Source organism: Oncorhynchus gorbuscha, linkage group LG21 (genome assembly GCF_021184085.1).
Source record: "Oncorhynchus gorbuscha isolate QuinsamMale2020 ecotype Even-year linkage group LG21, OgorEven_v1.0, whole genome shotgun sequence".
In the NCBI taxonomy this organism is placed as follows: domain Eukaryota; kingdom Metazoa; phylum Chordata; class Actinopteri; order Salmoniformes; family Salmonidae; genus Oncorhynchus; species Oncorhynchus gorbuscha.
In genome coordinates, this window is record NC_060193.1 from 34091875 (window position 1) to 34117532 (window position 25658).

General features: G+C 42.1%; 1 protein-coding gene across 1 annotated transcript in view; it reads left to right on the forward strand.

The window, feature by feature from the left end:
* Positions 1 to 25658, forward strand: part of LOC124007735 (NACHT and WD repeat domain-containing protein 2-like) — a 98784-nt gene that overhangs the window by 45814 nt on the left and 27312 nt on the right. Inside the window, 1 exon segment of the mRNA XM_046318466.1 lies at positions 17936 to 18052. Coding sequence (XP_046174422.1) covers positions 17936 to 18052 — 117 coding nt within the window.

Below are 25658 nucleotides of genomic sequence, written 5' to 3' on the forward strand. Positions count from 1 at the left end.
GTCAGTGCTATCCAACTCCATTAGTTCATCAAGTCCTTCCACAATGAAAGAACCCCGAACATGATTACTATCAAGTGTGTCCACATTGACACAGTATGGGGTTCCAACAAAATACATGATTCAACCTTGTGTGAATGGTATCATGGGTGTTTCTCTTCAAGTCCCTGTTCGGGCGTCAATTCTGTAGCGGTATTTATTAGAGAGGGGTAAAGAATGATTTTGTTCGGGCGCCAGGCAGGTATTAACCATGCCGAAAGGAAAAGAGTAGAATAGAGAGAGTACCACTACCAGACCCACACACATCAGCAGAAGAGACTGCCTAGAGTGTAGCCTGTTTACCAGATAGCCAGTGGAGAGAAAAAAGAATACACACCATATAAAACCCACATCACAGCACAGGGGTAACCCCAACAAGAATACCTCATACAATAATAATAATACTAATAATGGCAGAGCAATTTAACAGCAACTTCATACAAGAAAGAACCCAGTCATCAACAGAGGATTTGCAATAATATGTATTATCGTCCAGTGGAGGAGTGCAGAGGGTATGAATGTGGGGGGTGTTCATAGACACAACAAAGGCCTTAAAAATGTCCACAATCTTCTCGGCCACATGTCATTAGTTCACCTCAATACAGTTCACATAACAATACACAACTTGCAAGGAACCTCCCTTTTAACTAAAATGTCCAAATACTTCTGGCAGGGCAATAATAGTCCAGCTCTAATGAACTTCAGTGGGAAGTGCATTGGAAAAATAGAGAGTCTGTTGCAGGGTAAAGCACTGGAACGATAGAGGGAAGAGAAAAAGAGAAAGAGATCAAGAGGGATCTTAGCTGAAGTCTTCAGGCGTGCAGGTGTACTGTCTGACTGTCCGATGGTTTATTGGTTTGTATGTTAGCTTCGCAACAATGTTGCTACTATAATCCATGCGATCCATAACGGCGCGGTCCCAAACGAAAACAACCATGACCTAGAGCGATTACACCAATGATTGAGTTAAATACTTTATAAACTACACACGCTGAAAACAAACAAAACTTCTGCAGCACAGCGCACACACAATCAAACTGTCGCGCCACCAAAGAGCTCCTACCCAAAGAGCTGAATGAGCTCTCTTTATTTCCTCCTTCCTTACTGCTCATGCGCTCTTAAAGTGGCAGTGCACGGTGAAGGCTCCGTGCAGATTTTGCCACAAGATGACTAATGTCTTCATTTGAGTTTTAATTACTGGGTCTCCACCAAGACTTCCAGCGCTGACAGAGATGGCCGCCTAACTTCGCATTCCTAGGAAAATATGCAGTATTTTTGTTTTTTTACGTGTTATTTCTTACATTGGTACCCCAGGTAATCTTAGATTCCATTACATACAGTCGGGAGGACCTACTGAATATAAGAGCAACGTCAACTCACCATCATTACGACCAGGAATATGACTCTACCGAAGCGGATCCTGTGTTTTGCCTTCCCAGGACAATGGATCGGATCCCAGCCGGCGACCCAAAACAACGACGCCGAAAAAGGTGGTTTCTTCACGCATTGCGCCAACAGAAACAAGCATCTCTCTGGTAAGAAGAGGGGTGGGGGTGTATGCCTTATGATTAACGAGATGTGGTGTGATCATAACAACATACAGGAACTCCAGTCCTTCTGTTCACCTGAATTCCTCACGATCAAATGTCGACCGCATTATCTACGAAGGGAATTCTCTTCGATTATAATCACAGCCGTATATATTCCCCCCCAAGCAGACACATCGATGGCCCTGAACAAACTTTATTTGACTCTATGCAAACTGGAAACCACATATCTTGAGGCTGCATTCATTGTAGCTGGGGATTTTAACAAGGCTAATCTGAAAACAAGATTCCCTAAACTCTATCAGCATATCAATTGTGCTACCAGGGCTGGTAAAACCCTGGATCATTGTTATTCTAACTTCCATGACGCATATAAGGCCCTCCCCCGCCCTTCTTTCAGAAAAGCTGACCACGACTCCATTTTGTTGCTTCCAACTTACAGACAGAGACTAAAACAGGAAGCTCCCAAGCTCAGGTCTGTTCAACACTGGTCCGACCAATCTGATACCACTCTTCAAGACTGCTTCGATGTAACGTTCCTCTTCGTCTGATGATGCGTAGTCAAGATCGGACCAAAACGCAGCGTGATAAGTGTCCATGTTAATATTTATTTTAATAAACTGAACACTGAATACAAACTAACAAAAGAATAAAGGAAAACCGAAACAGTCCCGTATGGTGAAAACACTGAAACGGAAAAGAATCACCCACAACTCAAAATGGGAAAACAGGCTACCTAAGTATGGCTCTCAATCAGAGACAACAATAGACAGCTGCCTCTGATTGAGAACCATACCGCAACCAAAACATGCAGACTCTCCTTCACTGCAGCCGAGGTGAGTAAAACATTTAAACGTGTTAACCCTCGCAAAGCTGCAGGCCCAGACGGCATCCACAGCTGCGTCCTCAGAGCATGCGCAGACCAGCTGGCTGGTGTGTTTAAGGACATATTCAATCAATCGTTATCCCAGTCTGCTGTTCCAGACCCTAGGTCTCGACCCCACCCTGTGCAACTGGGTCCTGGAATTCCTGACGGGCCGCCCCCAGGTGGTGAGGGTAGGTAACAAGATATCCAGTGAAAATAGAGGGCACCAAATTCAAACCACAGAAATCTCATAATTACAATTCCTAAAACATGTGTCCCATATCATTAAAAAGCTATTCTCGTTGTTAATCCCACCAAAGTGTCCAATTTCAAATAGGCTTTTCAGCGAAAGTACTACAAACGATTATGTTAGGTCTCCACCAAACCACACCAAGCACAGCCATTTTCCAGCAAAATATAGCATTCACAAAAACCAGAAATAAAGCTAAAATGAATCACTAACCTTGAATTATCTTCATCAGATGACACTCAGAGGACTTCATGTTACACAATAAATGCATGTTTTGTTTGATAAAGTTCATATTTATATTTTAAAAATCAGAGTTTACATTGGCTCGTTAGATTCACTAGTTTCAAAACATCAAGTGATTTTGCATAGCCACATCGTTTCAACAGAAATACTCATCATAAATGTAGATGACAATACAAGTTATACACATGGAATTAGATTTCAAAAATGTTTATGGAAAAAGCAACCCATGCAATAATCTGTGACGGCACTCAGAACATTAGCCAAATTAGCCTCCATGTTTGATTAAACAGAAACCAGAAAAAACATGAGTTCCGTAACAGTCAGTAGAAACATGTCAAACGATGTACTGAATCAATCTTTAGGATGTTATTTACATATATCTTGAATAACGTTCCAACCGGAGAATTAGAATGACTTCAGATGAGCAATGGAACGCAGGTCCTTCATCTGTGTACGCGCCTGGTGAAAGCATGATCCACTCATGGCTGTGGTGATTATTTCCTGTGTCAATCGACCCCCCTTCACATTAGAGTCATCAGACAAAGTTATATTGACTGCTGACATCTAGTGGAAGGCGTAGGAAGTGAAAACTCATCCATATCTCGCTGTAATTTCAATGCCACCTCCAGTAAATAAAACAGGAAGTGGAATTTCTCTGGTTTTTGCCTGCAATATGAATTCTGTTATACTCACAGACATAATTCAAACAGTTTTAGAAACTTCAGAGTGTTTTCTATCCAATACTAATAATAATATGCAAATATTAGCAACTATGACTGAGGAGCAGGCCGTTGGATATGGGCACCTTTCATCCAAGCTACTCAATACTGCCCCTGCAGCCATAAAAAGTTAAACAATGCCACTTAATATAATGTTTACATACCCTACATTACTCATCTCTTATGTATATACTGTACTCTATACCATCTATTGCATCTTGCCTATGACGTTCTGTACCATCACTATATTTATGTACATATTCTTATCCCTTTACACTTGTGTGTATAAGGTAGTAGTTGTGGTATTCTTAGGTTAAATTACTCGTTGGTTATTACTGCATTGTCGGAACTAGAAGCACAAGCATTTCGCATTAACATTTGCTAACCATGTGTATGTGACAAATAAAATGTAATTTGATTTGACATCCCCCACCTGCCTGCTGTACTGACAGAGAGGTAAACTCTTTATTATGACACACAATGTTCTGTTACACCTCTCTATTCTCCATTCAACACATGGGTGATATGAGCTTATGGCCCCCAGTGCAACTAATCATGACATACAGTGCCTTGCGAAATTATTCGGCCCCCTTGAACTTTGCGACCTTTTGCCACATTTCAGGCTTCAAACATAAAGATATAAAACTGTATTTTTTTGTGAAGAATCAACAACAAGTGGGACACAATCATGAAGTGGAACAACATTTATTGGATATTTCAAACTTTTTTAACAAATCAAAAACTGAAAAATTGGGCGTGCAAAATTATTCAGCCCCCTTAAGTTAATACTTTGTAGCGCCACCTTTTGCTGCGATTACAGCTGTAAGTCGCTTGGGGTATGTCTCTATCAGTTTTGCACATCGAGAGACTGACATTTTTTCCCATTCCTCCTTGCAAAACAGCTCGAACTCAGTGAGGTTGGATGGAGAGCATTTGTGAACAGCAGTTTTCAGTTCTTTCCACAGATTCTCAATTGGATTCAGGTCTGGACTTTGGCTTGGCCATTCTAACACCTGGATATGTTTATTTTTTAACCATTCCATTGTAGATTTTGCTTTATGTTTTGGATCATTGTCTTGTTGGAAGACAAATCTCCGTCCCAGTCTCAGGTCTTTTGCAGACTCTATCAGGTTTTCTTCCAGAATGGTCCTGTATTTGGCTCCATCCATCTTCCCATCAATTTTAACCATCTTCCCTGTCCCTGCTGAAGAAAAGCAGGCCCAAACCATGATGCTGCCACCACCATGTTTGACAGTGGGTATGGTGTGTTCAGGGTGATAAGCTGTGTTGCTTTTACGCCAAACATAACGTTTTGCATTGTTGCCAAAAAGTTCAATTTTGGTTTCATCTGACCAGAGCACCTTCTTCCACATGTTTGTTGTGTCTCCCAGGTGGCTTGTGGCAAACTTTAAACGACACTTTTTATGGATATCTTTAAGAAAGAAAGGCCAGATTTGTGCAATATACGACTGATTGTTGTCCTATGGACAGAGTCTCCCACCTCAGCTGTAGATCTCTGCATTTCATCCAGAGTGATCATGGGCCTCTTGGCTGCATCTCTGATCAGTCTTCTCCTTGTATGAGCTGAAAGTTTAGAGGGACGGCCAGGTCTTGGTAGATTTGCAGTGGTCTGATACTCCTTCCATTTCAATATTATCGCTTGCACAGCGCTCCTTGGGATGTTTAAAGCTTGGGAAATCTTTTTGTATCCAAATCCGGCTTTAAACTTCTTCACAACAGTATCTCGGACCTGCCTGGTGTGTTCCTTGTTCTTCATGATGCTCTCTGCGCTTTTAACGGACCTCTGAGACTATCACAGTGCAGGTGCATTTATACGGAGACATGATTACACACAGGTGGATTGTATTTATCATCATTAGTCATTTAGGTCAACATTGGATCATTCAGAGATCCTCACTGAACTTCTGGAGAGAGTTTGCTGCACTGAAAGTAAAGGTACTGAATAATTTTGCACACCCAATTTTTCCGTTTTTGATATGTTAAAAAAGTTTGAAATATCCAATAAATGTTGTTCCACTTCATGATTGTGTCCCACTTGTTGTTGATTCTTCACAAAAAAAATACAGTTTTATATCTTTATGTTTGAAGCCTGAAATGTGGCAAAAGGTTGCAAAGTTCAAGGGGGCCGAATACTTTCGCAAGTCACTGTATAAGGAATCGGCGGCCATTGTTGAGTTGGTGCTGAGGGGCGTCATGATATTAGGTTATGAAGTTTTTTTATGTACCTAATGAGTCTTGATTGATTGATTTTGTCACATTTGGGTTGATTGTGCTGTTTATTGTATTACATTTTTTTTGATTGTATGATTTGTCTTCATTATGTGACTGTTACACTGCTATTGACCCTATTGGCCACCCACCCCAAATTATTTTACTGAAAAAACATGCCATCAGATTACAAAGACAGTTGGACTATAGCATGAAATTGAATGCAACTAGATGAATCATGATGACATATAAAGTTGTTGAAAGCCTGGGCATAGGCTAAGTGCAGGCAATGGCAAATATTTTTTAAGATTCCTTTCTGGTGGGGAGGAGCAGAACAGGTGTGTGTGTGTGTATCTGTGTCTGTCTGTGTGGTGCGCACATGATGGAGCAGTGACTATTTGATGAAGAAAGGGTTGTCTTACGGTATGTGGGGAGTGAGGTTATAGGCCTACATCATGGGCTGGATAGAAGCAGTCTACCATCTTCAAAACTGAATAATAATTGCTTTATTTGCCTCATCAATAATAGTAAACTAAAAAGTATCTCTCATAAAGCTGTAATTGAGAATAGCTTAGGCTATAGACTTTCATTCTTGTTATTTTTGAAAGCCTCAACAACTTTAGGACAACACCTTTATAGAATTGAATATTTGGGAAATAAGCTTCTGTTCATAACTTTAACTAGTCTTAATAATTTTATGATAGGTCTAGTAGGAGGATAGGTTTGGTTTTCAACCTCTCATGGAGGGATTTTCTAATCACGCATGGATCATATCCTTCTTAATCGAATCACGACGCGGCATAGTATGTCAACAGTGACAACGATTGGATGCTCTTTAACTTATAGTTTGACTGTGAAGTCCATGTATTGGTGTGTGGCCAGCGACTTTTATAGAGAGACCACCCCTGAGTGTCCGTGTCATTTCCTTGGCAATTTACAGTGCAGACACCTTGACTTTAAAATAATAATAATTACGTTACAGCCTTATTCTGAAATGTATTAAATTGTTTGTTTTTTCTCATCAATCTACATACAATACCCCATTATGATGAAGCAAAAACAGGTTGCAAATGTATGCTGCCACCACCATGCTTCACCGTAGGGATGGTGCCAGGTTTCTTCATTTCATCAGACCAGATAATCTTGTATTGTCATGGGGTATTGTGTGTAAATGTAATGCACTGCAATTTACTCCCAACAGTACAAAACCAAATATATTGATTTGTTTTAAGCAATCAATCTTATGTCATCATGATGACTGTAAACCTTTATACTAACATCATCAATATCACATTTTGTTTTTCACATGCACCGAATACAACAGGTGTGAAATGCTTACTTTACAAGCCCTTAACTATCTATACATTTTGAATAAAATAAGTACTAAATAAACTAATGTACAAAGAAGTAACACGTAACAAGGCTATATACATGGGGTACCGGTACTGAGTCAATTTGCGGGGGTATAGGTTAGTTGAGGTGAGTGAAGTAATATGTGCATATATGCATAGATAATAAACAGCGAGTAGCAGCAGTAGAACAAAGGGGGGAGGGCAGTGCAAAATACAGTCCTGGTGGCCATTTGATTAATTCTTCAGCAGTCTTATGGCTTGGGGGTAGAGGCCACTTGCCGTGCGGTAACAAAGAAAACAGTCTATGGCTTGAGTAGCTGGAGTCTGACAATTTTTTGGGCCTTCCTTTGACACCACCTAGTATAGAAGTTCTGGATGCAGGAAGCTTGCCCCCCAGTGATACCTTCCGAATGCACTGTATATTGGCATGGGTGTTGTTAGGTCTCCTTCGAGGACCTTCACTTTTATACAATGGGTTACCTACATATTAAAATAATGATTTACATATTTTCATAATTTTTTTTATTTTGATTATATTAGTCATACTATATAGTCCTGACACAAATCTAGGAGTGGTACCCAAGCCGGCTGGTCGTTCGTTCTATCGGTTTGGTTGCAAGAGACTCGACCCAGTGGTCCGTTCGAAATGTTCCATTGGCAACATTTTTATCCATTGCTTGCTAGCTAGCCAACTATTACTAATTTACAGTCATGTCAAAAAGTGCAGCCAGAATAACAGTAAAGTAGCTGCATTTGCAGTTGTTGAAACTGTTTTCTAGTGACACTTATTTGGAGACATACATAACAATGAGCTAATGACAAACTGCCTGGCATAGAAAATGTGCTCACTCGTCAGGACACCGTTGTTCAGAGGAGCTAGTCAACAACACAGCTAACACAATCACTTCAAACTGAAGCTGGAAAGACTGCAAACTAGCTGCAGTTTGTTTCGTTTGACCTTTTTTCAATTGACATTTCTTTGTTTATATCCATAGAAATTATGTCAGCTGATTCATTTTGATTGGCCGAGAAACGCTGCCTGCTTGACTGTCTCATCCCGACTCGTTCATTACTATGGGACAGTTGGAGATCAAATTTGAATATTGAAACAATGTTGCAAATGTCAGAGTGACAGACAGCAAGGTTTTTAAAAATCTCTGCTGTTGAAAACTAAATGTTAGTCTAAAAGAAATGTGAGATAATGTCTAGATGCTTTTTATAGTGAAGACCACATTTATAAATTGCTTGACTGGGCTGATATGACAATGGATTGCGCAGGCAGATGGAACAGAGTAATTAGGCATTTTAACTCCATAGATTTAGCCAGTGGTAACTTGTGGAATAGACACTAGCTGGAATGTTGTTTTAACTAATCAGCATTCAGGATTATGCCCACCCGTTGTATAATGTACAATAATCGATAAATACATTGGAATTGGAGCCAACATTATTGACATTTTAGGGCGATTATAAACAATAAACAACAAATTCTTAACTGAAAACACCAAACCTAAAACACATTAAAGAAAGATCTGTTTGACTTGACCATATACAACAATGGATGGCATGAAAGTCAGAAGAAATAAGGTAATGATACTAATTTAAATTAATCTTACAGGAACAAGTCAGGAGGAACAATCTCTTCTGCTGAGAGATGAGATTAAATTTGTTTGTCATACAGGTGTAGTAAAATAAAATACAACACTACAATACAGTCACATAAAGGCAAGTAAAATACTATTATGCAAAAGAGCAAATAAAGTAACTGGGTAGTGCTGTGTGTTGATTGCAACCTGGTGTTGTTGAAGGCCCGGATGGTAGTGGGCAGCAAGGATGTTATTGATGTGAATGTTCCATGAGGTGACTGGACTTGAATTCTTCACTTTGTTGACTATCGTTGGGACCAGTCATAAAATAATAATTGATAAGGGTAATTCAGAGCATATTGGCAACTTTGCTCATAGTGATAACTAATCCGCTGAATCAAAAGCGAATAGATATCAGTCAGCTTCAAAGATGAGACGTTTTGATGACTGATTAGAAAGAGGGAAGCACCTTCTCCCCTGTGCACCTGTTCACACCCATTCAAAGATTTCAAAGCAGTGGATTGCTGTAACTGTATTGGTAGACAATTCATCTACACCTGTCCAATGCTTTTACAAATTTGAGGGGGAAATAAGACAAGTGGCCATGGGCATAGCAAGAAATGGGATGCGGCTCAAAATGACACGGTGAATGACAGCAAGATGCCTATCGCTTCCAACAAGTTTAAGATAGGATATTGTTTGATTGCTATTTAAAATCCAAATAAATCTGAACTGCTGAAATTACTGCAATTACTGTAAATATAATTTGATTACTTTTCATGTCATTTTGGCCAGCTAATAACCTATGTTCAAGCAACCTTACATTGCGGAAAAGTGTGAACCTTGTTATGAATGGACTAATGTTAATGTTCGCTCTGTTACTTTTTGACAAAATAAAAATCAGACCACTACATTGTTGATTGTAAATGACAACTATATACTACAGCATTACTAACTAGCAAGCTAATTGAAAGCAATAATAATGTAATCTTTTTGTAGGCAGTAACTCTGCCATGGCTCATTGGCCAAAGCAAAAGTTTTTTTTATTGAAAAAAAGGTCTTTAGTTAACATAGGTTTATTACATGGGGCAGCAGGGTAGCCTAGTGGTTAGAGTGTTGAAATAGCAGCTGAAAAGTAGCAAGTTCAAATCCCTGACCTGACAAGGTACAATCTGTCGTTCTGCCCCTGAACAAGCAGTTAACCCACTGTTCCTAGGCCATCATTGAAAATAAGAATTTGTTCTGAACTGACTTGCCTAATTAAATAAAGGTTAAAAAAAAGATCTTAAACATTTTTGTTCAATAAGATCATCTTCATCAGCTACCGTCACATTTATTTTTTGCATTTCTGTATTCAAACAAGCACATAAAAGGCTTCATTATTCAGAGGTCATGTTAACTGACTGATATTATCTCATAGAACAAAACGTGTAAGATATCCTTGGCCTGTGTTAACCTCAGAACTTATTTTTACTGTTTTCCCCAAAAGTCCTTTCTTTTTCCATTAATTTCCCTCATAGGAATGGCTGAACTAACCAAAGGTTTCATTTTCCGTTATTTAGGACTACAAACTGGCGAGCTCTATTGGGAATGTCAAGAACCTTGGAAATGAACTGTTTTCCTTTCGCAATCATACAATAATTTTTAATTTCACTAAAGTACAGCTTTAACTTATCTAAAAACCACTCAAATCTAAATTTCCACCGAATTTTATTTTAGTTGAATATCCGACAATTCTTGTAGGCAGCCATACTTTACTGCTCTGTGCCAGTGAGCCCTGGCCCAGCTCTCCAGGTGATAGCACTGATAGAAGATAAAGCAAGACACAGTCAATGAACTATGTAGACCAGACCCAGCTACTAACATACTGGGACAGGTTTCCTCATAATGATGGAACTTGGGCTTACGAGTGTTTTAGTGATGCATCTTTCCTACAACGGCCGAAGATGTAACATGTGTTTTCTAAAACATCACAGAGAGAGAGCGGTTGCTAAATGCATCAGAGTATGGTTCAATACGGAAAAGATGGAAGGAAAGGGAGCGCTGCTCTCAGATCAGTTTCTCCATTCAAATCTTACCTTACCATTAGAATCATTCCACAATACTGATGAGCAGAGCAGCTCCTAGAGAGATATTACCACCTACGGCTGCAAATATTGATGTGGCTTGTTCTAAACAACGATTTAGCATATCCTTGCGCACATGTTAGGCTACACATCATTAAATATATTGAGACAAATTACAGACAGTAGCCTACCAGCAGCAAAGTCAAATTCAATTGATTGACCATTAAATGTTTTTCTATATGATTGAAATTGGCCTATAGCCTACTGTGTATATTTTAAGGAGGTCATCTCGGCATCTTTTTATACGCCACTTTTTTGTGTCAATTGCAAAGACATTGGCTAGTTTGTATTTGTAGTCAACTTCATTCTGAAGTCATCAGCCATCACAGAGCGATAGATAAATCTTGTGATTCTGTTTAATGGAGTTCTTCTGTGTATTAAGTGATGCGGTGGGGGAAAAAGCATCTAACAACGCACTTAGCTAAAAGTGGTCTGAGGCAGGTGTTAGATTACGAGCATTTTCAAGTGCAACATTAATAACGTTGGTTTTGGAAAAGAGCTCAGAAATGTAACTATGATCCTATGAAGTGATGAACTTAGCCTTAAGATGCTTTTGGGAAACCAGGCCCTGGTGTCTATTGGAGAGCCACCCCCTTAAGCAGACCGGAACTGACAATGTTTTTCAGTGGTAAACGGTCTAAGTGAACTATCTTCATTTATCCACCATCTTTGCTGATAGCACCAACCACTAGCCTGCCAGTCCACAACTACCCACCCATTGAACACGGGCAGGCTCCAGCCCTTCCTTGCACTCCACTTGGAGGATAGCTCCCCAGAGGGCTGTAAGTCAAACAGATGGCCCCACCCACACTCTGTTTGCAGTGAATAGTTGCTATTTGCAGTGTACAATTATTTGGCCTGTCGGTTCTGTTATGTTCACTGCCAATGTGTCAGTCAAAGTGAGAGACTTTCCTTGGCTTTCTGACAAGCCAACGGACCATGGACTGCTAAATCATTCTGGCCCCTCCACCCTGTGACACCTTCAACAAGTACTCAACACTAAGATGAAATTGAAGGTCAATTTGAAAGCACCTAAGAACTCACATCCTTTTTACTCTCCAACCTATTTCCTTGCCTTGACATGCCAATCACAAGCCCCCCTCTGTGGGGTTAGTAACAACATCCGGATTTTAGAGGAAATGGAAAGAGAATCTGTGATGCGACTTCCGCTTTCGAACGTTTCCCCCATAGGAATTGCTCCATCTTAACTCTTCCTCTACATTTACTGGATTGGTTTAACAGTAGCAGAAGAGAACCGCTCCGGAGTGTGTGTGTGTGTGTGTGTGTGTGTGTGTGTGTGTGTGTGTGTGTGTGTGTGTGTGTGTGTGTGTGTGTGTGTGTGTGTGTGTGTGTGTGTGTGTGTGTGTGTGTGTGTGTATATATATATATATATATATATATATATATATATATATATATATATGAGAGAGAGAGAGAGTCTCTCTTTCTGACTCTGTAAAGCCAGTTGGGTTATCAGTACATTGCACTGACTGGAACAAACTTCTCTCCGGGAAGAAGCAGAAGCGTGGAGGTATATGTTTTATGATTAACGATTTATGATGTAACTGATAACATACAGGAACTCAAGTCCTTCTGTTCACCCGACCGAGAATATCTCACAATCAAATTCCGACCGTACTATTTCCCGAGATAATTTTCGTCAATAATAGCCACAGTGGTCTATATACCACATATCCTGAGATTACATTTATTGTAGCTGGGGATTTTAATAAAGCAAATTTGAGGAAAAGGCTCCCGAAATTCTATCAACATATTGATTGTTGTACTCGCGCTGCTAAAACTCTCCACCATTGTTATTCTACCTTCCAGAATGCATATATGGCCCTCCCCTACCCTCCAATTGGCAAATTGGACCACAATTCCATCTTGCTCCTCCCCTCCTATAGACAGACTCTCAAACAGGAAGCACCCGTGGTGAGGACTATTCAACACAGGTCTGACCAATCAGAATCCACGCTTCAAGATTGTTTTGAGCACACAGACTGGGATATACTCATATCTCCCTCACTAGCTTTAAGCACCAGCTGTCAGAGCAGGTCACAGATCACTGCAGCTGTACATAGCCCACCTGTAAACAGCTCATCTGTAAACAACCCATCTATCTACCTCATCCCCATACTGTATTTATTTTTTATCTTGCTCCTTTGCACCGCAGGATCTCTACTTGCACATTCATCTTCTGCACATCACCATTCCAGTGTTTAATTGCTATATTGTAATTACTTCGCTACTATGGCCTATTTATTGCCTTAACTCCCTTATCTTACCTCATTTGCACTCACTGTATATAGACTTTTTGTTTTCTTTTTTTCTACTGTATTATTGACTGAATGTTTTGTTTATTCCATGTGTAACTCTGTGTTGTATGTGTCGAATTGCTATGTTTTATCTTGGCCAGGTTGCAGTTGCAAATGAGAACTTGTTCTCAACTAGCCTATTAAATAAAGGTGAAATAACATTTAAAAAAATACAAAAATGTTCAGAGTAGCTTCAGAAAATAATATTGTCTATGTGTCTATATTGTCTACGTGTCTATGCTAAGTCCTCCTGGGGATCTGCCTTTTTACTGAAGTGGCTGGGAAATGACTGACAACACAGCTCTTAGCTCCCTCAGTAGATGCCTACTGGAGAACTTATTTGTATTGCTTTTAATCTTTTTAAATGAATTTATCTTATTAACACTTTGTTCTAGCTAGCTATTTGTGTAGGTAGCTATCAAGTAAACGCAATGATCAGTAGGTGAATAAGTTTATCAGGATGTGCATAGAATATGTTGTACCCACTGTGACTATTAAAACCTACCCCAACCAGAAACTATGGATAGATGGGAGCATTCACGCAAACTGAAAGTGCGACGCACCGCATTTAACCAGGGCAAGAAGACTAGGAATATGGAAGAATACAAACAGTGTAGTTATTCCCTCCGCAAAGCAATCAAGCAGGCTAAACATCGGTATAGGGACAAAGTTGAGTCCCAGTTCAACAGCTCAGACAAGAGAAGTATGTGGCAGGGTCTGCAGACAGTCATGGATTATAAAAGGAAAACCAGCCACGTCTTGCTTCCGGACAGGGTGAACACCATCTTAACTCGCTTTGAGGATAATACACAGCTACTGACGCAACCCGCTATCAAGGACTGTGGGCTCTCCTTCTCTGTGGCCAACTTGAGTAAAACATTTCAGTGTGTTAACCCTACCAAGGCTGCAGGCCCAAATGGTATAGCTAGCCGCGTCCTCAGAGCATGCGCAGACCAGCTGGCTGGTGTGTTTGCAGATATATTCAATCTCTCCCTATCCCAGTCTGTTATCCCCACATGCTTCAAGATGACCACCATTGTCCCTATACCTTAGAAAGCAAAGGTAATTGAACTAAATGACTACCTCTGTCATCATGAAGTGCTTTGAGAGACGAGATAAGGAGCATATCACATCCATCTTACCTGCCACCCTAGACCCACTTCAATTTGCTTACCGCCCCAATAGATCCACAGATGATGCAATCGCCACCACACTGCACACTGCCATGTCCCATCTGGACAAGAGGCATACATACAGTTGAAGTCAGAAGTTTGATACACCTTAGCCAAATACATTCAAACTCAGTTTTTCACAATTCCTGACATTTAATCCTAGTAAAAATTCCCTGTCTTAGGTCAGTTAGGATCACCACACTCAGAATAATAGTAGAGAACATCTTGGCCATGTTCAGTTATAATCTCCACCTGGCACAGCCAGAAGAGGACTTGCCACCCCTCAAAGCCTGGTTCCTCTCTAGGTTTTTTCCTAGGTTCTGGCCTTTAGGGAGTATTTCCTAGCCACCGTGCCTCTACACCTGCATTGCTTCCTGTTTGGGGTTTTAGGCTGGGTTTCTGTACAGCACTTTGTGACATCAGGTGGGCTTTATAAAAAAAAATCATTGAAATTTGATTGATATAGAGAATTATTTATTTCAGCTATTATTGCTTTCATCACATTCCCAGTGGGTCAGAAGTTCACACACTCAATTAGTATTTGGTTGCATTGCCTTTAAATTATTTAACTTGGGTCATCGTTTCAGGTAGCCTTCCACAAGCTTCCCACAATACGTTGGGAAACTTCCTGACAGAGCTGGTGTAACTGAGTCAGGTTTGTAGGCCTCCTTGCTCGCACATGCTTTTTCAGTTCTGTCCACCAATTTTCTATAGGATTGAGGTCAGAGCTTTGTGATGGCCACTCCAATATCTTGACTTTGTTGTCCTTTAGCCATTTTGCCACAATTTTGGAAGTATGTTTGGGGTCATTGTCCATTTGGAAGACACATTTGCGACTAAGCTTAAACTTCCTGACTGATGTTTTGAGATGTTACTTCAATATATCCACATAATTTTCCATTCTCATGATGCCATCTATTTTGTGAAGAGCACCAGTCTCTCCTGCAGCAAAGCACCCCCGAAACATGATGCTGCCACCCCCGGACTTCACGGTTGAGATGGTGTTCTTCGGCTTACAAGCCTCCCTCTTTTTCCTCCAAACATAACAATGGTCATTATGGCCAAAATGTTCTATTTTTGTTTCATCAGACCAGAGGACATTTCCCCAAAAAGTACAATATTTGTCCCCATGTGCAGATGCAAACCGTAGTATGGCTTTTTTAATAGCGGTTATGGAACAGTGGCTGATTTCTTTTGATTTTCCCATGATGTCAAGCAAAGAGGCACTGAGTTTGAAGGTAGGCCTTGAAATTCATCCACAGGTACACCTCCAATTGACTCAAATGATGTCAAATTGCCTATCAGAAACTTCTAAAGCCATTATGTCATTTTCTGGAATTTTTCAAGCTGTTTAAAAGCACAGTCAAACTTCTGACCCATTGGAATTGTGATGCAGTGAAATAAAGTGAAATAACAATTGTTGGAAAATTACTTGTCATGCACAAAGTAGTGATCCTAGCCGATTTGCCAAAACTATAATTTTTTCACAAGAAATGTATGGAGTGGTTGAAAAATTAGTTTTATTGACTCCAACCTAAGTGTCTGTAAACTTCGGACTTCAACTGTATATATGCAGTATTCTTAATCCATTCCTCACTTAGATTTACGTGTATTTTGGGTATATGTCCTGCAAATGTTAGATATTACTTGTTAGATATTACTGCACTGTCGGAGGTAGAATCACTAGCATTTCGCTACACCCTCAATAACATCTGCTAAACACGTGTATGTGACCAATACATTTGATTTGATTTGATTAATCATGAGCGAACAACCCTCATACCTCTTACTCATTGTTAAGTGCAAAGTACATGGTGTGCCCATACTGCCCTATGAATGCATGCCAACAGAGGGAACCCTGTGAAATGTAGGCCAACAAGAAGGAACCCAGTGTCAAATGAGGGCATCATGGGAAATATAGGCCACAGACAGAACACAGTGTCAAAAGATGGTACCATAGGAAATGTAGGCCAACAGGGAAAAAAGACGGCACCAAGGGAAATTTAGACCAACAGTGGAAACCCAGGGCCAAAAGCGGGCACCAGGGGGAATGTAAGCAAACAGAGGGATCCCAGGAAGTCCAGCAGGCTCTCAGAGACTGGGTTTGTACTGCTTCTAACATGCTGACCACACATACATGTTATTCAAACATTGCACCCACACTACTCACTCACCTCAACGCGCTGCAAAGTCCGGCCTCTTCCATCTATTCATTGTTTTTTAAGAGCATTTACCCACGTCCCATCTCCTGTTTAGGAGCATATACCCACATGGGTGATTGAAAGATGAACTGACATCCACACTCCAGTCGGTTGTAGTAATGCACCGTAAAGTTGGTTGCTAACCACCATATAAAGTCCAAAGAAGTAAAAAAGAAGCCAGAGGAAGGAGCAGAGATGACAAGAAAGGAATTCGGTTTACCGATTTATCTGTGGATTAATTGTCAGAGTAGAGGACCTTGTGCATTTCAGGTAAAATAACAACACAATGTTTATATCCCAGGACAAATTAGCTAGCAACAGCAAGCTAGCTAGCTTTTCAACCTGTCACCAAATTAATATAATTTGTTCCGAGGTTTTGATATTTCAACTTGCATGTCCTGATCGTGTCTGTTGTGGGGGTACAAAATCTGCATGCGCACTCAGGCACATGCACGTGTCTGGTTTGGTCAGCATGTAAGTGGCGGCAACAGCTTGGCCACAATCGTTTATGTGGTCCTCCCTCGTTCTCTCCATCCAGAGGAGATTTCCCCCGTTGCGTGTTTGCACTCAGAATTCTCTGCGCCGGCGACACTGATTTTTACAAATCTGTCTTGGGAGATTGCCCATGGCAGAGCACACACACACAGAGACATACACACACCCTTGAGCACACACACCGTAGTGGGTTTCGGATGCCTTCTGTCAGCTTTCCATTCCGCATGCCCTCCTGGGTGACAGAGTTCAATCTACGGCATGGGGAGAGTATTTGAGAGCCAATTGGGCGCTGTTCTGTTTGTGTGTGTATGTGTATGTGTATGTGCGTGTGTACGTGTATGTGAGTATGTATGTATGTGTCAGAGGCCCTAATCAGTTCAGGAGTAATTTACGAATCCTCTGGTGTGACACAAATAGTGGCTAACAGATCTCTGTCAGGTTTTGAGTGGTGAACCTCCTGCTTTTTCTTTGCTCTAACTCTACTGTTCTCTATGTCTCACATCAACATAGGAGATTAGCAACCTTTGCACTCAATGTTCACGATGGAGTGGAAACACCTAGCTATTCTTTTCACTCTTCTTCTATTGGCCTGTTCATGTGCAATATGATGGTCTGAATCTGATTGTGAGCTGCATGTCTATGTGAACCTGATCTACACTATAACTGTGGTGAAAACAAAGCAAAACCCCGGTCCAAATGATTACTGGTACTTGCCAAAGACACGGGACACTGAATTCATACTGTATATGTAATGTACAGATTATTTATGTCATGTATTACAATCTCTCCTCTGCAGGTGGTAGACCTGTACTGGGGGGTGGACCCAGAGGAGTGGGACAGTCCGGACCTGCAGCGTCTGAGGATGAAGCTACTAGAGGAGTGCCTCCAGACCTCTGCAGGTCCATGTTTTGTTGTGGGTATAATAAGCATGTTATAAGCCTTTATAAACCATCATATAACAGGACTGTCCATTACACCCTGCTGAGAATTCAATTGTACTATTGTCGTGACGTGACATTAATGTGAGGACTGTTATTTATCGAATAATTACCTACTATGTTTACTTGTTATTAGATTAAATTAATCATGTAGCAATTAACTCATTAGGAATTTGTGGCACAACGGGAGAAGTTATTTAACGAGTTACCATCTCCCAAATTAACTCAAGAATATATACAGCTGAAGTCGGAACTTTACATAAACCTTAGCCAAATACATTTAAACTCGGTTTTTCACAATTCCTGATATTTAATCCTAGTAAAAATTCCCTGTCTTAGGTCAGTTAGATTCACCACTTTATTTTAAGAATGTATAATGTCAGATATAAAAGGGAATCATTTATATATTTATTTCAGCTTTTATTTCACATTCCTAGTGGGTCAGAAGGTTACATACACTCAATTAGTATTTGGTAGCATTGCCTTTAAATTGTTTAACTTGGGTCAAACGTTTCAGGTAGCCTTCCACAAGCTTCCCACAATATGCCGGGTGAATTTTGACCCATTCCTCCTGATAGAGCTGGTGTAACCGAGTCAGGTTTGTAGGCCTCCTCACTTGCACATGCTTTTTCAGTTCTGCCCACAAATGTTCTATAGGATTGAGGTCAGGGCTTTGTGATGGTAACTCCAATACCTTGACTTTGTTGTCCTTAAGCCATTTTGTCACAACTTTGGAAGTATGCTTGGGGTCATTGTCCATTTGGAAGACCCATTTGCGACCCAGCTTTAACTTCCTGACTGATGTCTTGGGGTGTTGCTTCAATAAATCCACGTAATCTTCCACATAATTTTCCTCATGATGCCATCTATTTTGTGAAGAGCACCAGTCCCTCCTGCAGCAAAGCAAACCCACACATGATGCTGCCACCCCCGTGCATCATGGTTGGGATGGTGTTCTTCGGCTTGCAAGCCCCCTCCTTTTCCTCCAAACATAACGATGGTCATTATGGCCAAACAGTTCTATTTTTGTTTCATCAGACCAGAGGACATTTCTCCAAAAAGTACGCTCTTTGTCCCCATGTGCAGTTGCAAACCGTTGTATGGCTTTTTTATGGCGGTTTTGGAGCAGTGGCTTCTTCCTTGCTGAGCGGCCTTTCAGGTTATGTGAATATAGGACTGGTTTTACTGTGGATATGGATACTTTTGTACCTGTTTATCCCAGCATCTTCACAATGTCCTTTGCTGTTGTTCTCGGATTGATTTGCTCTTTTTGCACCAAAGTACGTTCATCTCTAGGAGACAGAACGTGTCTCCTTCCTGAGCGGTATGACGGCTGCGTGGCCAATGGTATTTATACTTGCGTACTATTGTTTGTACAGTTGAACGTGGTACCTTCAGGCATGTGGAAATTGCTCCCAAGGATGAACCAGACCTGTGGAGGTCTGCAATTTTTTTTTCTGAGGTCTTGGCTTATTTATTTTGATTTTCCCATGATGTCACGCAAAGGCACTGAGTTTGAAGGTAGGCCTTGAAATACATCCACAGATTCACCTCAAATTGACTCAAATGATGTCAAGTTGCCTATTAGAAGCTTCTAAAGCCATGACATAATTTTGGGGAATTTTCCAAGCTGTTTAAAGGCAGTCAACTTAGTGCATGTAAACTTCTGACCCACTGGAATTGTGATACAGTGAATAATAAGTGAAATAATATGTCTGGAAACAATTGTTGGAAAATTTACTTGTGTCATGCACATAGTAGATGTCCTAATCGACTTGCCAAAACTATAGTTTGTTAATTAACAATACATTTGTGGAGTGGTTGGAAAACGAGTTTTAATGACTCCAATCTAAGTGTATGTAAACTTCTAACTTCAACAGTAAATGTGAGTAAGTCATTTTGATGGGAGGGATGAGATTGTAATTAGGGTCAAAGATCAGAGAGAGAGAGGTGGTAGGATAGTGGATAGGGGCCTTGCCCCAGCGGCTCTTTCTGTCTACCTTTTTACCCCTTCTATTTTAATTTACATATCTCATATCTTCATCTCTCTGCCTCTACAACCACTCTGTCTCTATCCTTTTCCCCTTTCCCTCATCTATCTCTCTCTCTTTCTGTTCTCTCTATTTCTCTCTCTCCATCTCCTTGCCCCTCTCCATCTCTCTATCACTTCATCTCTGCTTTCTTCCATCTTCCCCTCTCTGTTTGATATGTTTCCCTCTGCCCCCTCTCAAATTGTAATAGCCACCAAGGTAAGGGGTTGAGATGATGCTTTTACCAGAGATGAGTCTCTTCTTCAGAAATTAAAAGTCCTGTGTGGCTCTCTGCATGCATTAATATCAACCCAGGAGGATCTGTTTAACCACTTTATCCCTGGCTGAACCTGACCAATAACAGACACACACACTCATGAATACACACAGTGGAGTGTATGCACACACGGAAACACACACATGTGCATGCGCATGCATGCATGCACACATACGCACACAAGGTCAGACACACACATAGCATCCCTAGGAAGCCCAGTCATAAGATAAGGAGTGTGTGGGTGGAAGGGAATATAAAAAGGCCTCTCTGCATGTGCTGGAGAGGGGGCTTTGTGTGCGCTGGAGAGGAGGCCTTTAATCAGAGGATAGAATAGATACACAGCTCACACACACATACTTTTGACAGCTTGCCCTGTGGACGTGCTATTGCAATCACCCAACTTTTAGTGAAAATTACAGTTATTTCTTAGCTCTGGTTTTTCGCGGGTGGCTCAATAACTGTGTTGAGAGGCCTAACTTCTTAGCTTGAAGAAGTACTGTGTACACATAAAGCACTCACACACACCAGCAGTGTGTAACACACACACATATACACACACACACACACATACACACACACACACGCGCATGCACCTACACGCAATCTGCCTCTCTGCAGTTGAATTTTTTAGGATGTATTAGAACCCTCTCTCAGTTAACGGTTTATCATCACGAGTGGGAATACCAATTTAGATCAGTGTGTCTACTCTAAGGACCCAGCCCTGCCCTAGCTTCTACTTTCACACACACAAACACACTTTCTTTCTCACTCACACAAACTGAGGTGTCCAAATCCCGCCACAAAAGGACAACCAGAACAGAGACACATCTAACCCTCCACTGTCTCCCAGCTCCATGACTCACAGATCCACGCCCCACCTCCTTCCCCAGTCTTTCCCACTGCCTCCCTCCCAGGCTGAGCTGTGGTGTCCCCCAGTGACCCTGTTAGCCAGCACAGCCCCGCAGGTCTCCCTCCTGCCTGTCCACATGGCGGTGGGAGTCACTTCAAAGCCTGTACTCTAACTGTTACTGCACTGTCACAGCTCAGAGGAGGGATGATGGAATTGGGGGATACATAGAGAGGAAAGAAAGGGGGGATGGGGATACTTGAAGGATGTTACAGAGGCTCCTTGGTGACATGGTTGAGAGAGAGAGAGAGACTTTTGACTTTCTTTACTAAAACTTTCTCATTTCATTTTTTAAAAACTCACCCACACCTTAAAAATAAAACACCAAAATATATCCTGTACTGCATTCATGTACCATACTCACCTTTCCATGTACCACATGATACAAAACAATATCACAATACCCAAAACAACCGTATATCCAAAGCATCTTCCCCAGCTATTCAGACAGTCCCCCCAACACACCATTTTTTTCCTGAAACATCTCCATACTTTTTATCATTCTATAGTACTCAAACTAAACCCTAAGGCGCGCAGAGACCACCCCATTAAACAATTGTAAAGGGTCTGTTATCCCCCACCTTTGACCCTGTTCCTCCTCGTTAGCCAAATAGCCAACTTCGCCTGAGCAAATTTGAAAATTCAACCAAACACATTTGGCCTTCTCTTTAATCGAATACCTGTTTCCCATTATAAACAGCCCAACAGTAAAAACCATCCCCAACCTCCCACACAGACATTCCAAAAGAGACATTAATGGCATTAACCTGGTGCACACAGAAAACACATGAATCACAGTTTCTTTCATGACACAGAAAGGACACCCCTGCCCGATTTCCGGTTCAACCCGTGCCAACCAGCTGTTAGTGCCCAGGGCTCCATGAAGAACCCTCCACTGAAGGTCCCCTGACTTCTTTGGTACTGGGGGTTTGTAGAGCCGCATCCATCTAAAACACACCATACTCTCCGCCCCCTATACCTCCAGCCACTGACGTGCCTTCACTCTTGTTAGGCTCCTAAAGTTCCTAACCTTAACGCAGAGGTTGTAGAGGGCTTTACCTCCCACCCCTTCAAACTCCCCCAGGTTCGGAGTGTTAAAATCTAACAAGTCCTCCAGACCCTCTTGCCAGTCTCCAGTCTCTGCCGTCACTTGTAGTGGCGGAAACATTGGTGGCCCCTCCCCCTTTGGCCGCTCAAACACCCCCTTACCGGCTCAGACAGCCCCCTTACCAGCAGCCTAAGAGACATTATTCCTGTTTGTTGTGCCAAGACTTCCGGGGTTTTCCACCCATCCTCTCCCAGCAGTCTCAGGTCACCCAGCCTTTGTAAGCCCGCCGCCATCAGATGCCTCTGCAGGGTGGCCGACTGAACCGATCTCAAAGGGATGGCTGGGTTGTTGAAGATAGGCTCCTCCCACACCCACAGCCCAGGCTCCACACCCCCTTCTCGTGTGGGCCTTAGCAGCTGCCAGGTCCTCAGCACTGCAGAGTAAAAATCTGAGAGACCTGCTGTACTCAGCCTCTCCAGCTTCATGAGGAACAGCTGCCGGTCCAACCCTAATCCACCAGCTCTCCTCAGCAACGCGCATGCTGGTTCCATCCAGCCACCATCAGTATGGTACAGCAGTCTCTGCACCGCCTTTAGTCGGAAAGCAGCCATCCTGCTCTCCGGTTCCACCAGGCCCTGTCCTCCTTTGTGGACGGTCATGTACAACACTGCCGCCGTCAGCCAGTGATGCCCCTACCAAAAGAAGTCCACCAGCTTGCGTTGCCGGTCTGCGAGCAGACGGGGGGTTGAGGACAGCCAGTTTATGCCAGAGAGAAGATGTCACCAGGTTCATGACTCTCCAGCACACTCCCTGCAGTCTCCTGTGTAGCATCCTTGTCTAATGCCCTGTCTCACCCAGACTGGCCTACTGAGCCCCCCTCCCTCCTTAACCATACATGATGCCCAAGCATACAACAGTTTCACACAGGTCAAAAAACTCTTCCCAATACCCCATATACTCATAAACAGATCAATATTGTTTACAAGTTTATAATACCCTTATTCTCGCTGCCATAATTCCCTCCAGCATTTCCACCACATCCACAGACCCCTGCCCCCGAATACTGTTCTTTCGGGTCTTTCATATTGCTAATTTTGCTGCCCCTAACACAAAATTAAGCAACACAACTACACCCGTTTGACTAAACCTGCACTTTGGCCCAAATATATACAGTTGGGAAGAGAAAACCTCTCCCAATGCTGAGAACCAATTAGTGATCAGGTCAATCATCCCAACCAACCTGGGACACTGTAAAAACAAATGTGTCAGAGTTTCAGACTCAGCAGAGGATGGACACCCCTCCCCAACAGTAGGATCCAGGTGTACCAGATATATTGGTGGATATAGCTCAATGTATTATCCTCCATTGGAGGTCAGCCGTCCTCTTATCAATAGGCAGTTTGTATAATAATCGCCAACAGCTTTTTGGGGAGGCACCTGGACCAAGCACACCCGCCCACCTTGCCAATTTTACCCCTTCCAGGGAAGAGGCATGGGAGACCTTTACACATATTCTGTACATGGCCTTCTTTCCCACCTCCTTGAACTCCCCCAGCTCCGGGGTATCGAAAGCAGCATAAGCACATCCTTCTCGAATGTCCCCGCTGTAGCACTAACAATCAGTGCAGGGAACACATAATCCAGACCCTCCTTCCACCGATCAGAATTGGAAGTATCAGTCGCATACTGCAGATGAAGCACTGGCAAGGAGTCACAGACCTCAGCAACGACCTTCCTCAGTAGGCGAGATGATCGGATCCCGGTCTTTCTCCCAGCTCCTCCAACGATCTATTCCTGTTCCGCATCAGATGACCCAGCTTGGTACACTCCACACCTAATGGGCATGAACGTAGGCTAGCTGAACCCAGAACACGGGACTGGATGGCAGTGTTGTGAAAAAGAGGCTCTTCAAAAAGCCACATCCCTGGTGATGTGCAGGCCTTACGGGACTTGACAAGAACTCTCCAAGCCTGCATAACAGACTCATAAAATGGCAAATCACCCCCCTCCAGCTTTAAAAGGTGCTTGTCTGTGCTGCTTGAAGCCGGAAAGCCATGATCCTAGAGGAAATTCCACCAGGCCTTGCCCACACTCATGCAGTGGCAGGTACAGGGCTGCAGCTTTAATCCAGTGTTGTCCAGACCAGAAGAAACTGGTGTTTGGTATTTTAACTTCTCTAGGGTAGGGGGCAGCATTCGGAATTTTGGATGAAAAGCATGCCCAAATTAAACTGCCTGCTAATCGGGCCCAGAAGATATTATATGCGTATAACTGGTAGATTTGGATAGAAAACACTATAAAATTTCAAAAAACTGTTAAAATAGTATCTGTGAGTATAACAGAACTGATTTGGCAGGAGAAAACCTGTGAAAAGTGGACCCTGCAGTGTCACAGAGCTTTTTCATGCGTGCGACCAGAGAGAGTGCCTTTCTTGTTTACCTTTTATATTGACAAGGTTATTGTCCGGTTAAAATATTATAGATAATTTCAGCTAAAACAACCTGAGGATTGAATATAAACATCGTTTGACACGTTTCTATGAACTTTACGGATACAATTAGGATTTTGTCTGGCTGTTTTGACTGTTGTGGATTACTGAAGAAAATGCACAAACAAAACGGAGGTTTTTGGATATAAAGAGACTTTATCGAACAAAAGGAACATTTATTGTGTAAATGAATGTCTTCTGAGTGCACCCATATGAAGATCATCAAAGGTAGGTGATTAATTTAATCTCTCTTTCTGACTTGTGTAACTCTTCTACTTGGCTGGTTACTGTTTGTAATGATTTGTCTGCTGGGCTATGTTTACATTTACATTTTACATTTAAGTCATTTAGCAGACGCTCTTATCCAGAGCGACTTACAAATTGGTGCATTCACCTTATGACATCCAGTGGAACAGCCACTTTACAATAGTGCATCTAAATCTTTTAAGGGGGGGGTGAGAAGGATTACTTTATCCTATCCTAGGTATTCCTTAAAGAGGTGGGGTTTCAGGTGTCTCCGGAAGGTGGTGATTGACTCCGCTGTCCTGGCGTCGTGAGGGAGTTTGTTCCACCATTGGGGGGCCAGAGCAGCGAACAGTTTTGACTGGGCTCAGCGGGAACTGTACTTCCTCAGTGGTAGGGAGGCGAGCAGGCCAGAGGTGGATGAACGCAGTGCCCTTGTTTGGGTGTAGGGCCTGATCAGAGCCTGGAGGTACTGAGGTGCCGTTCCCCTCACAGCTCCGTAGGCAAGTACCATGGTCTTGTAGCGGATGCGAGCTTCAACTGGAAGCCAGTGGAGAGAGCGGAGGAGCGGGGTGACGTGAGAGAACT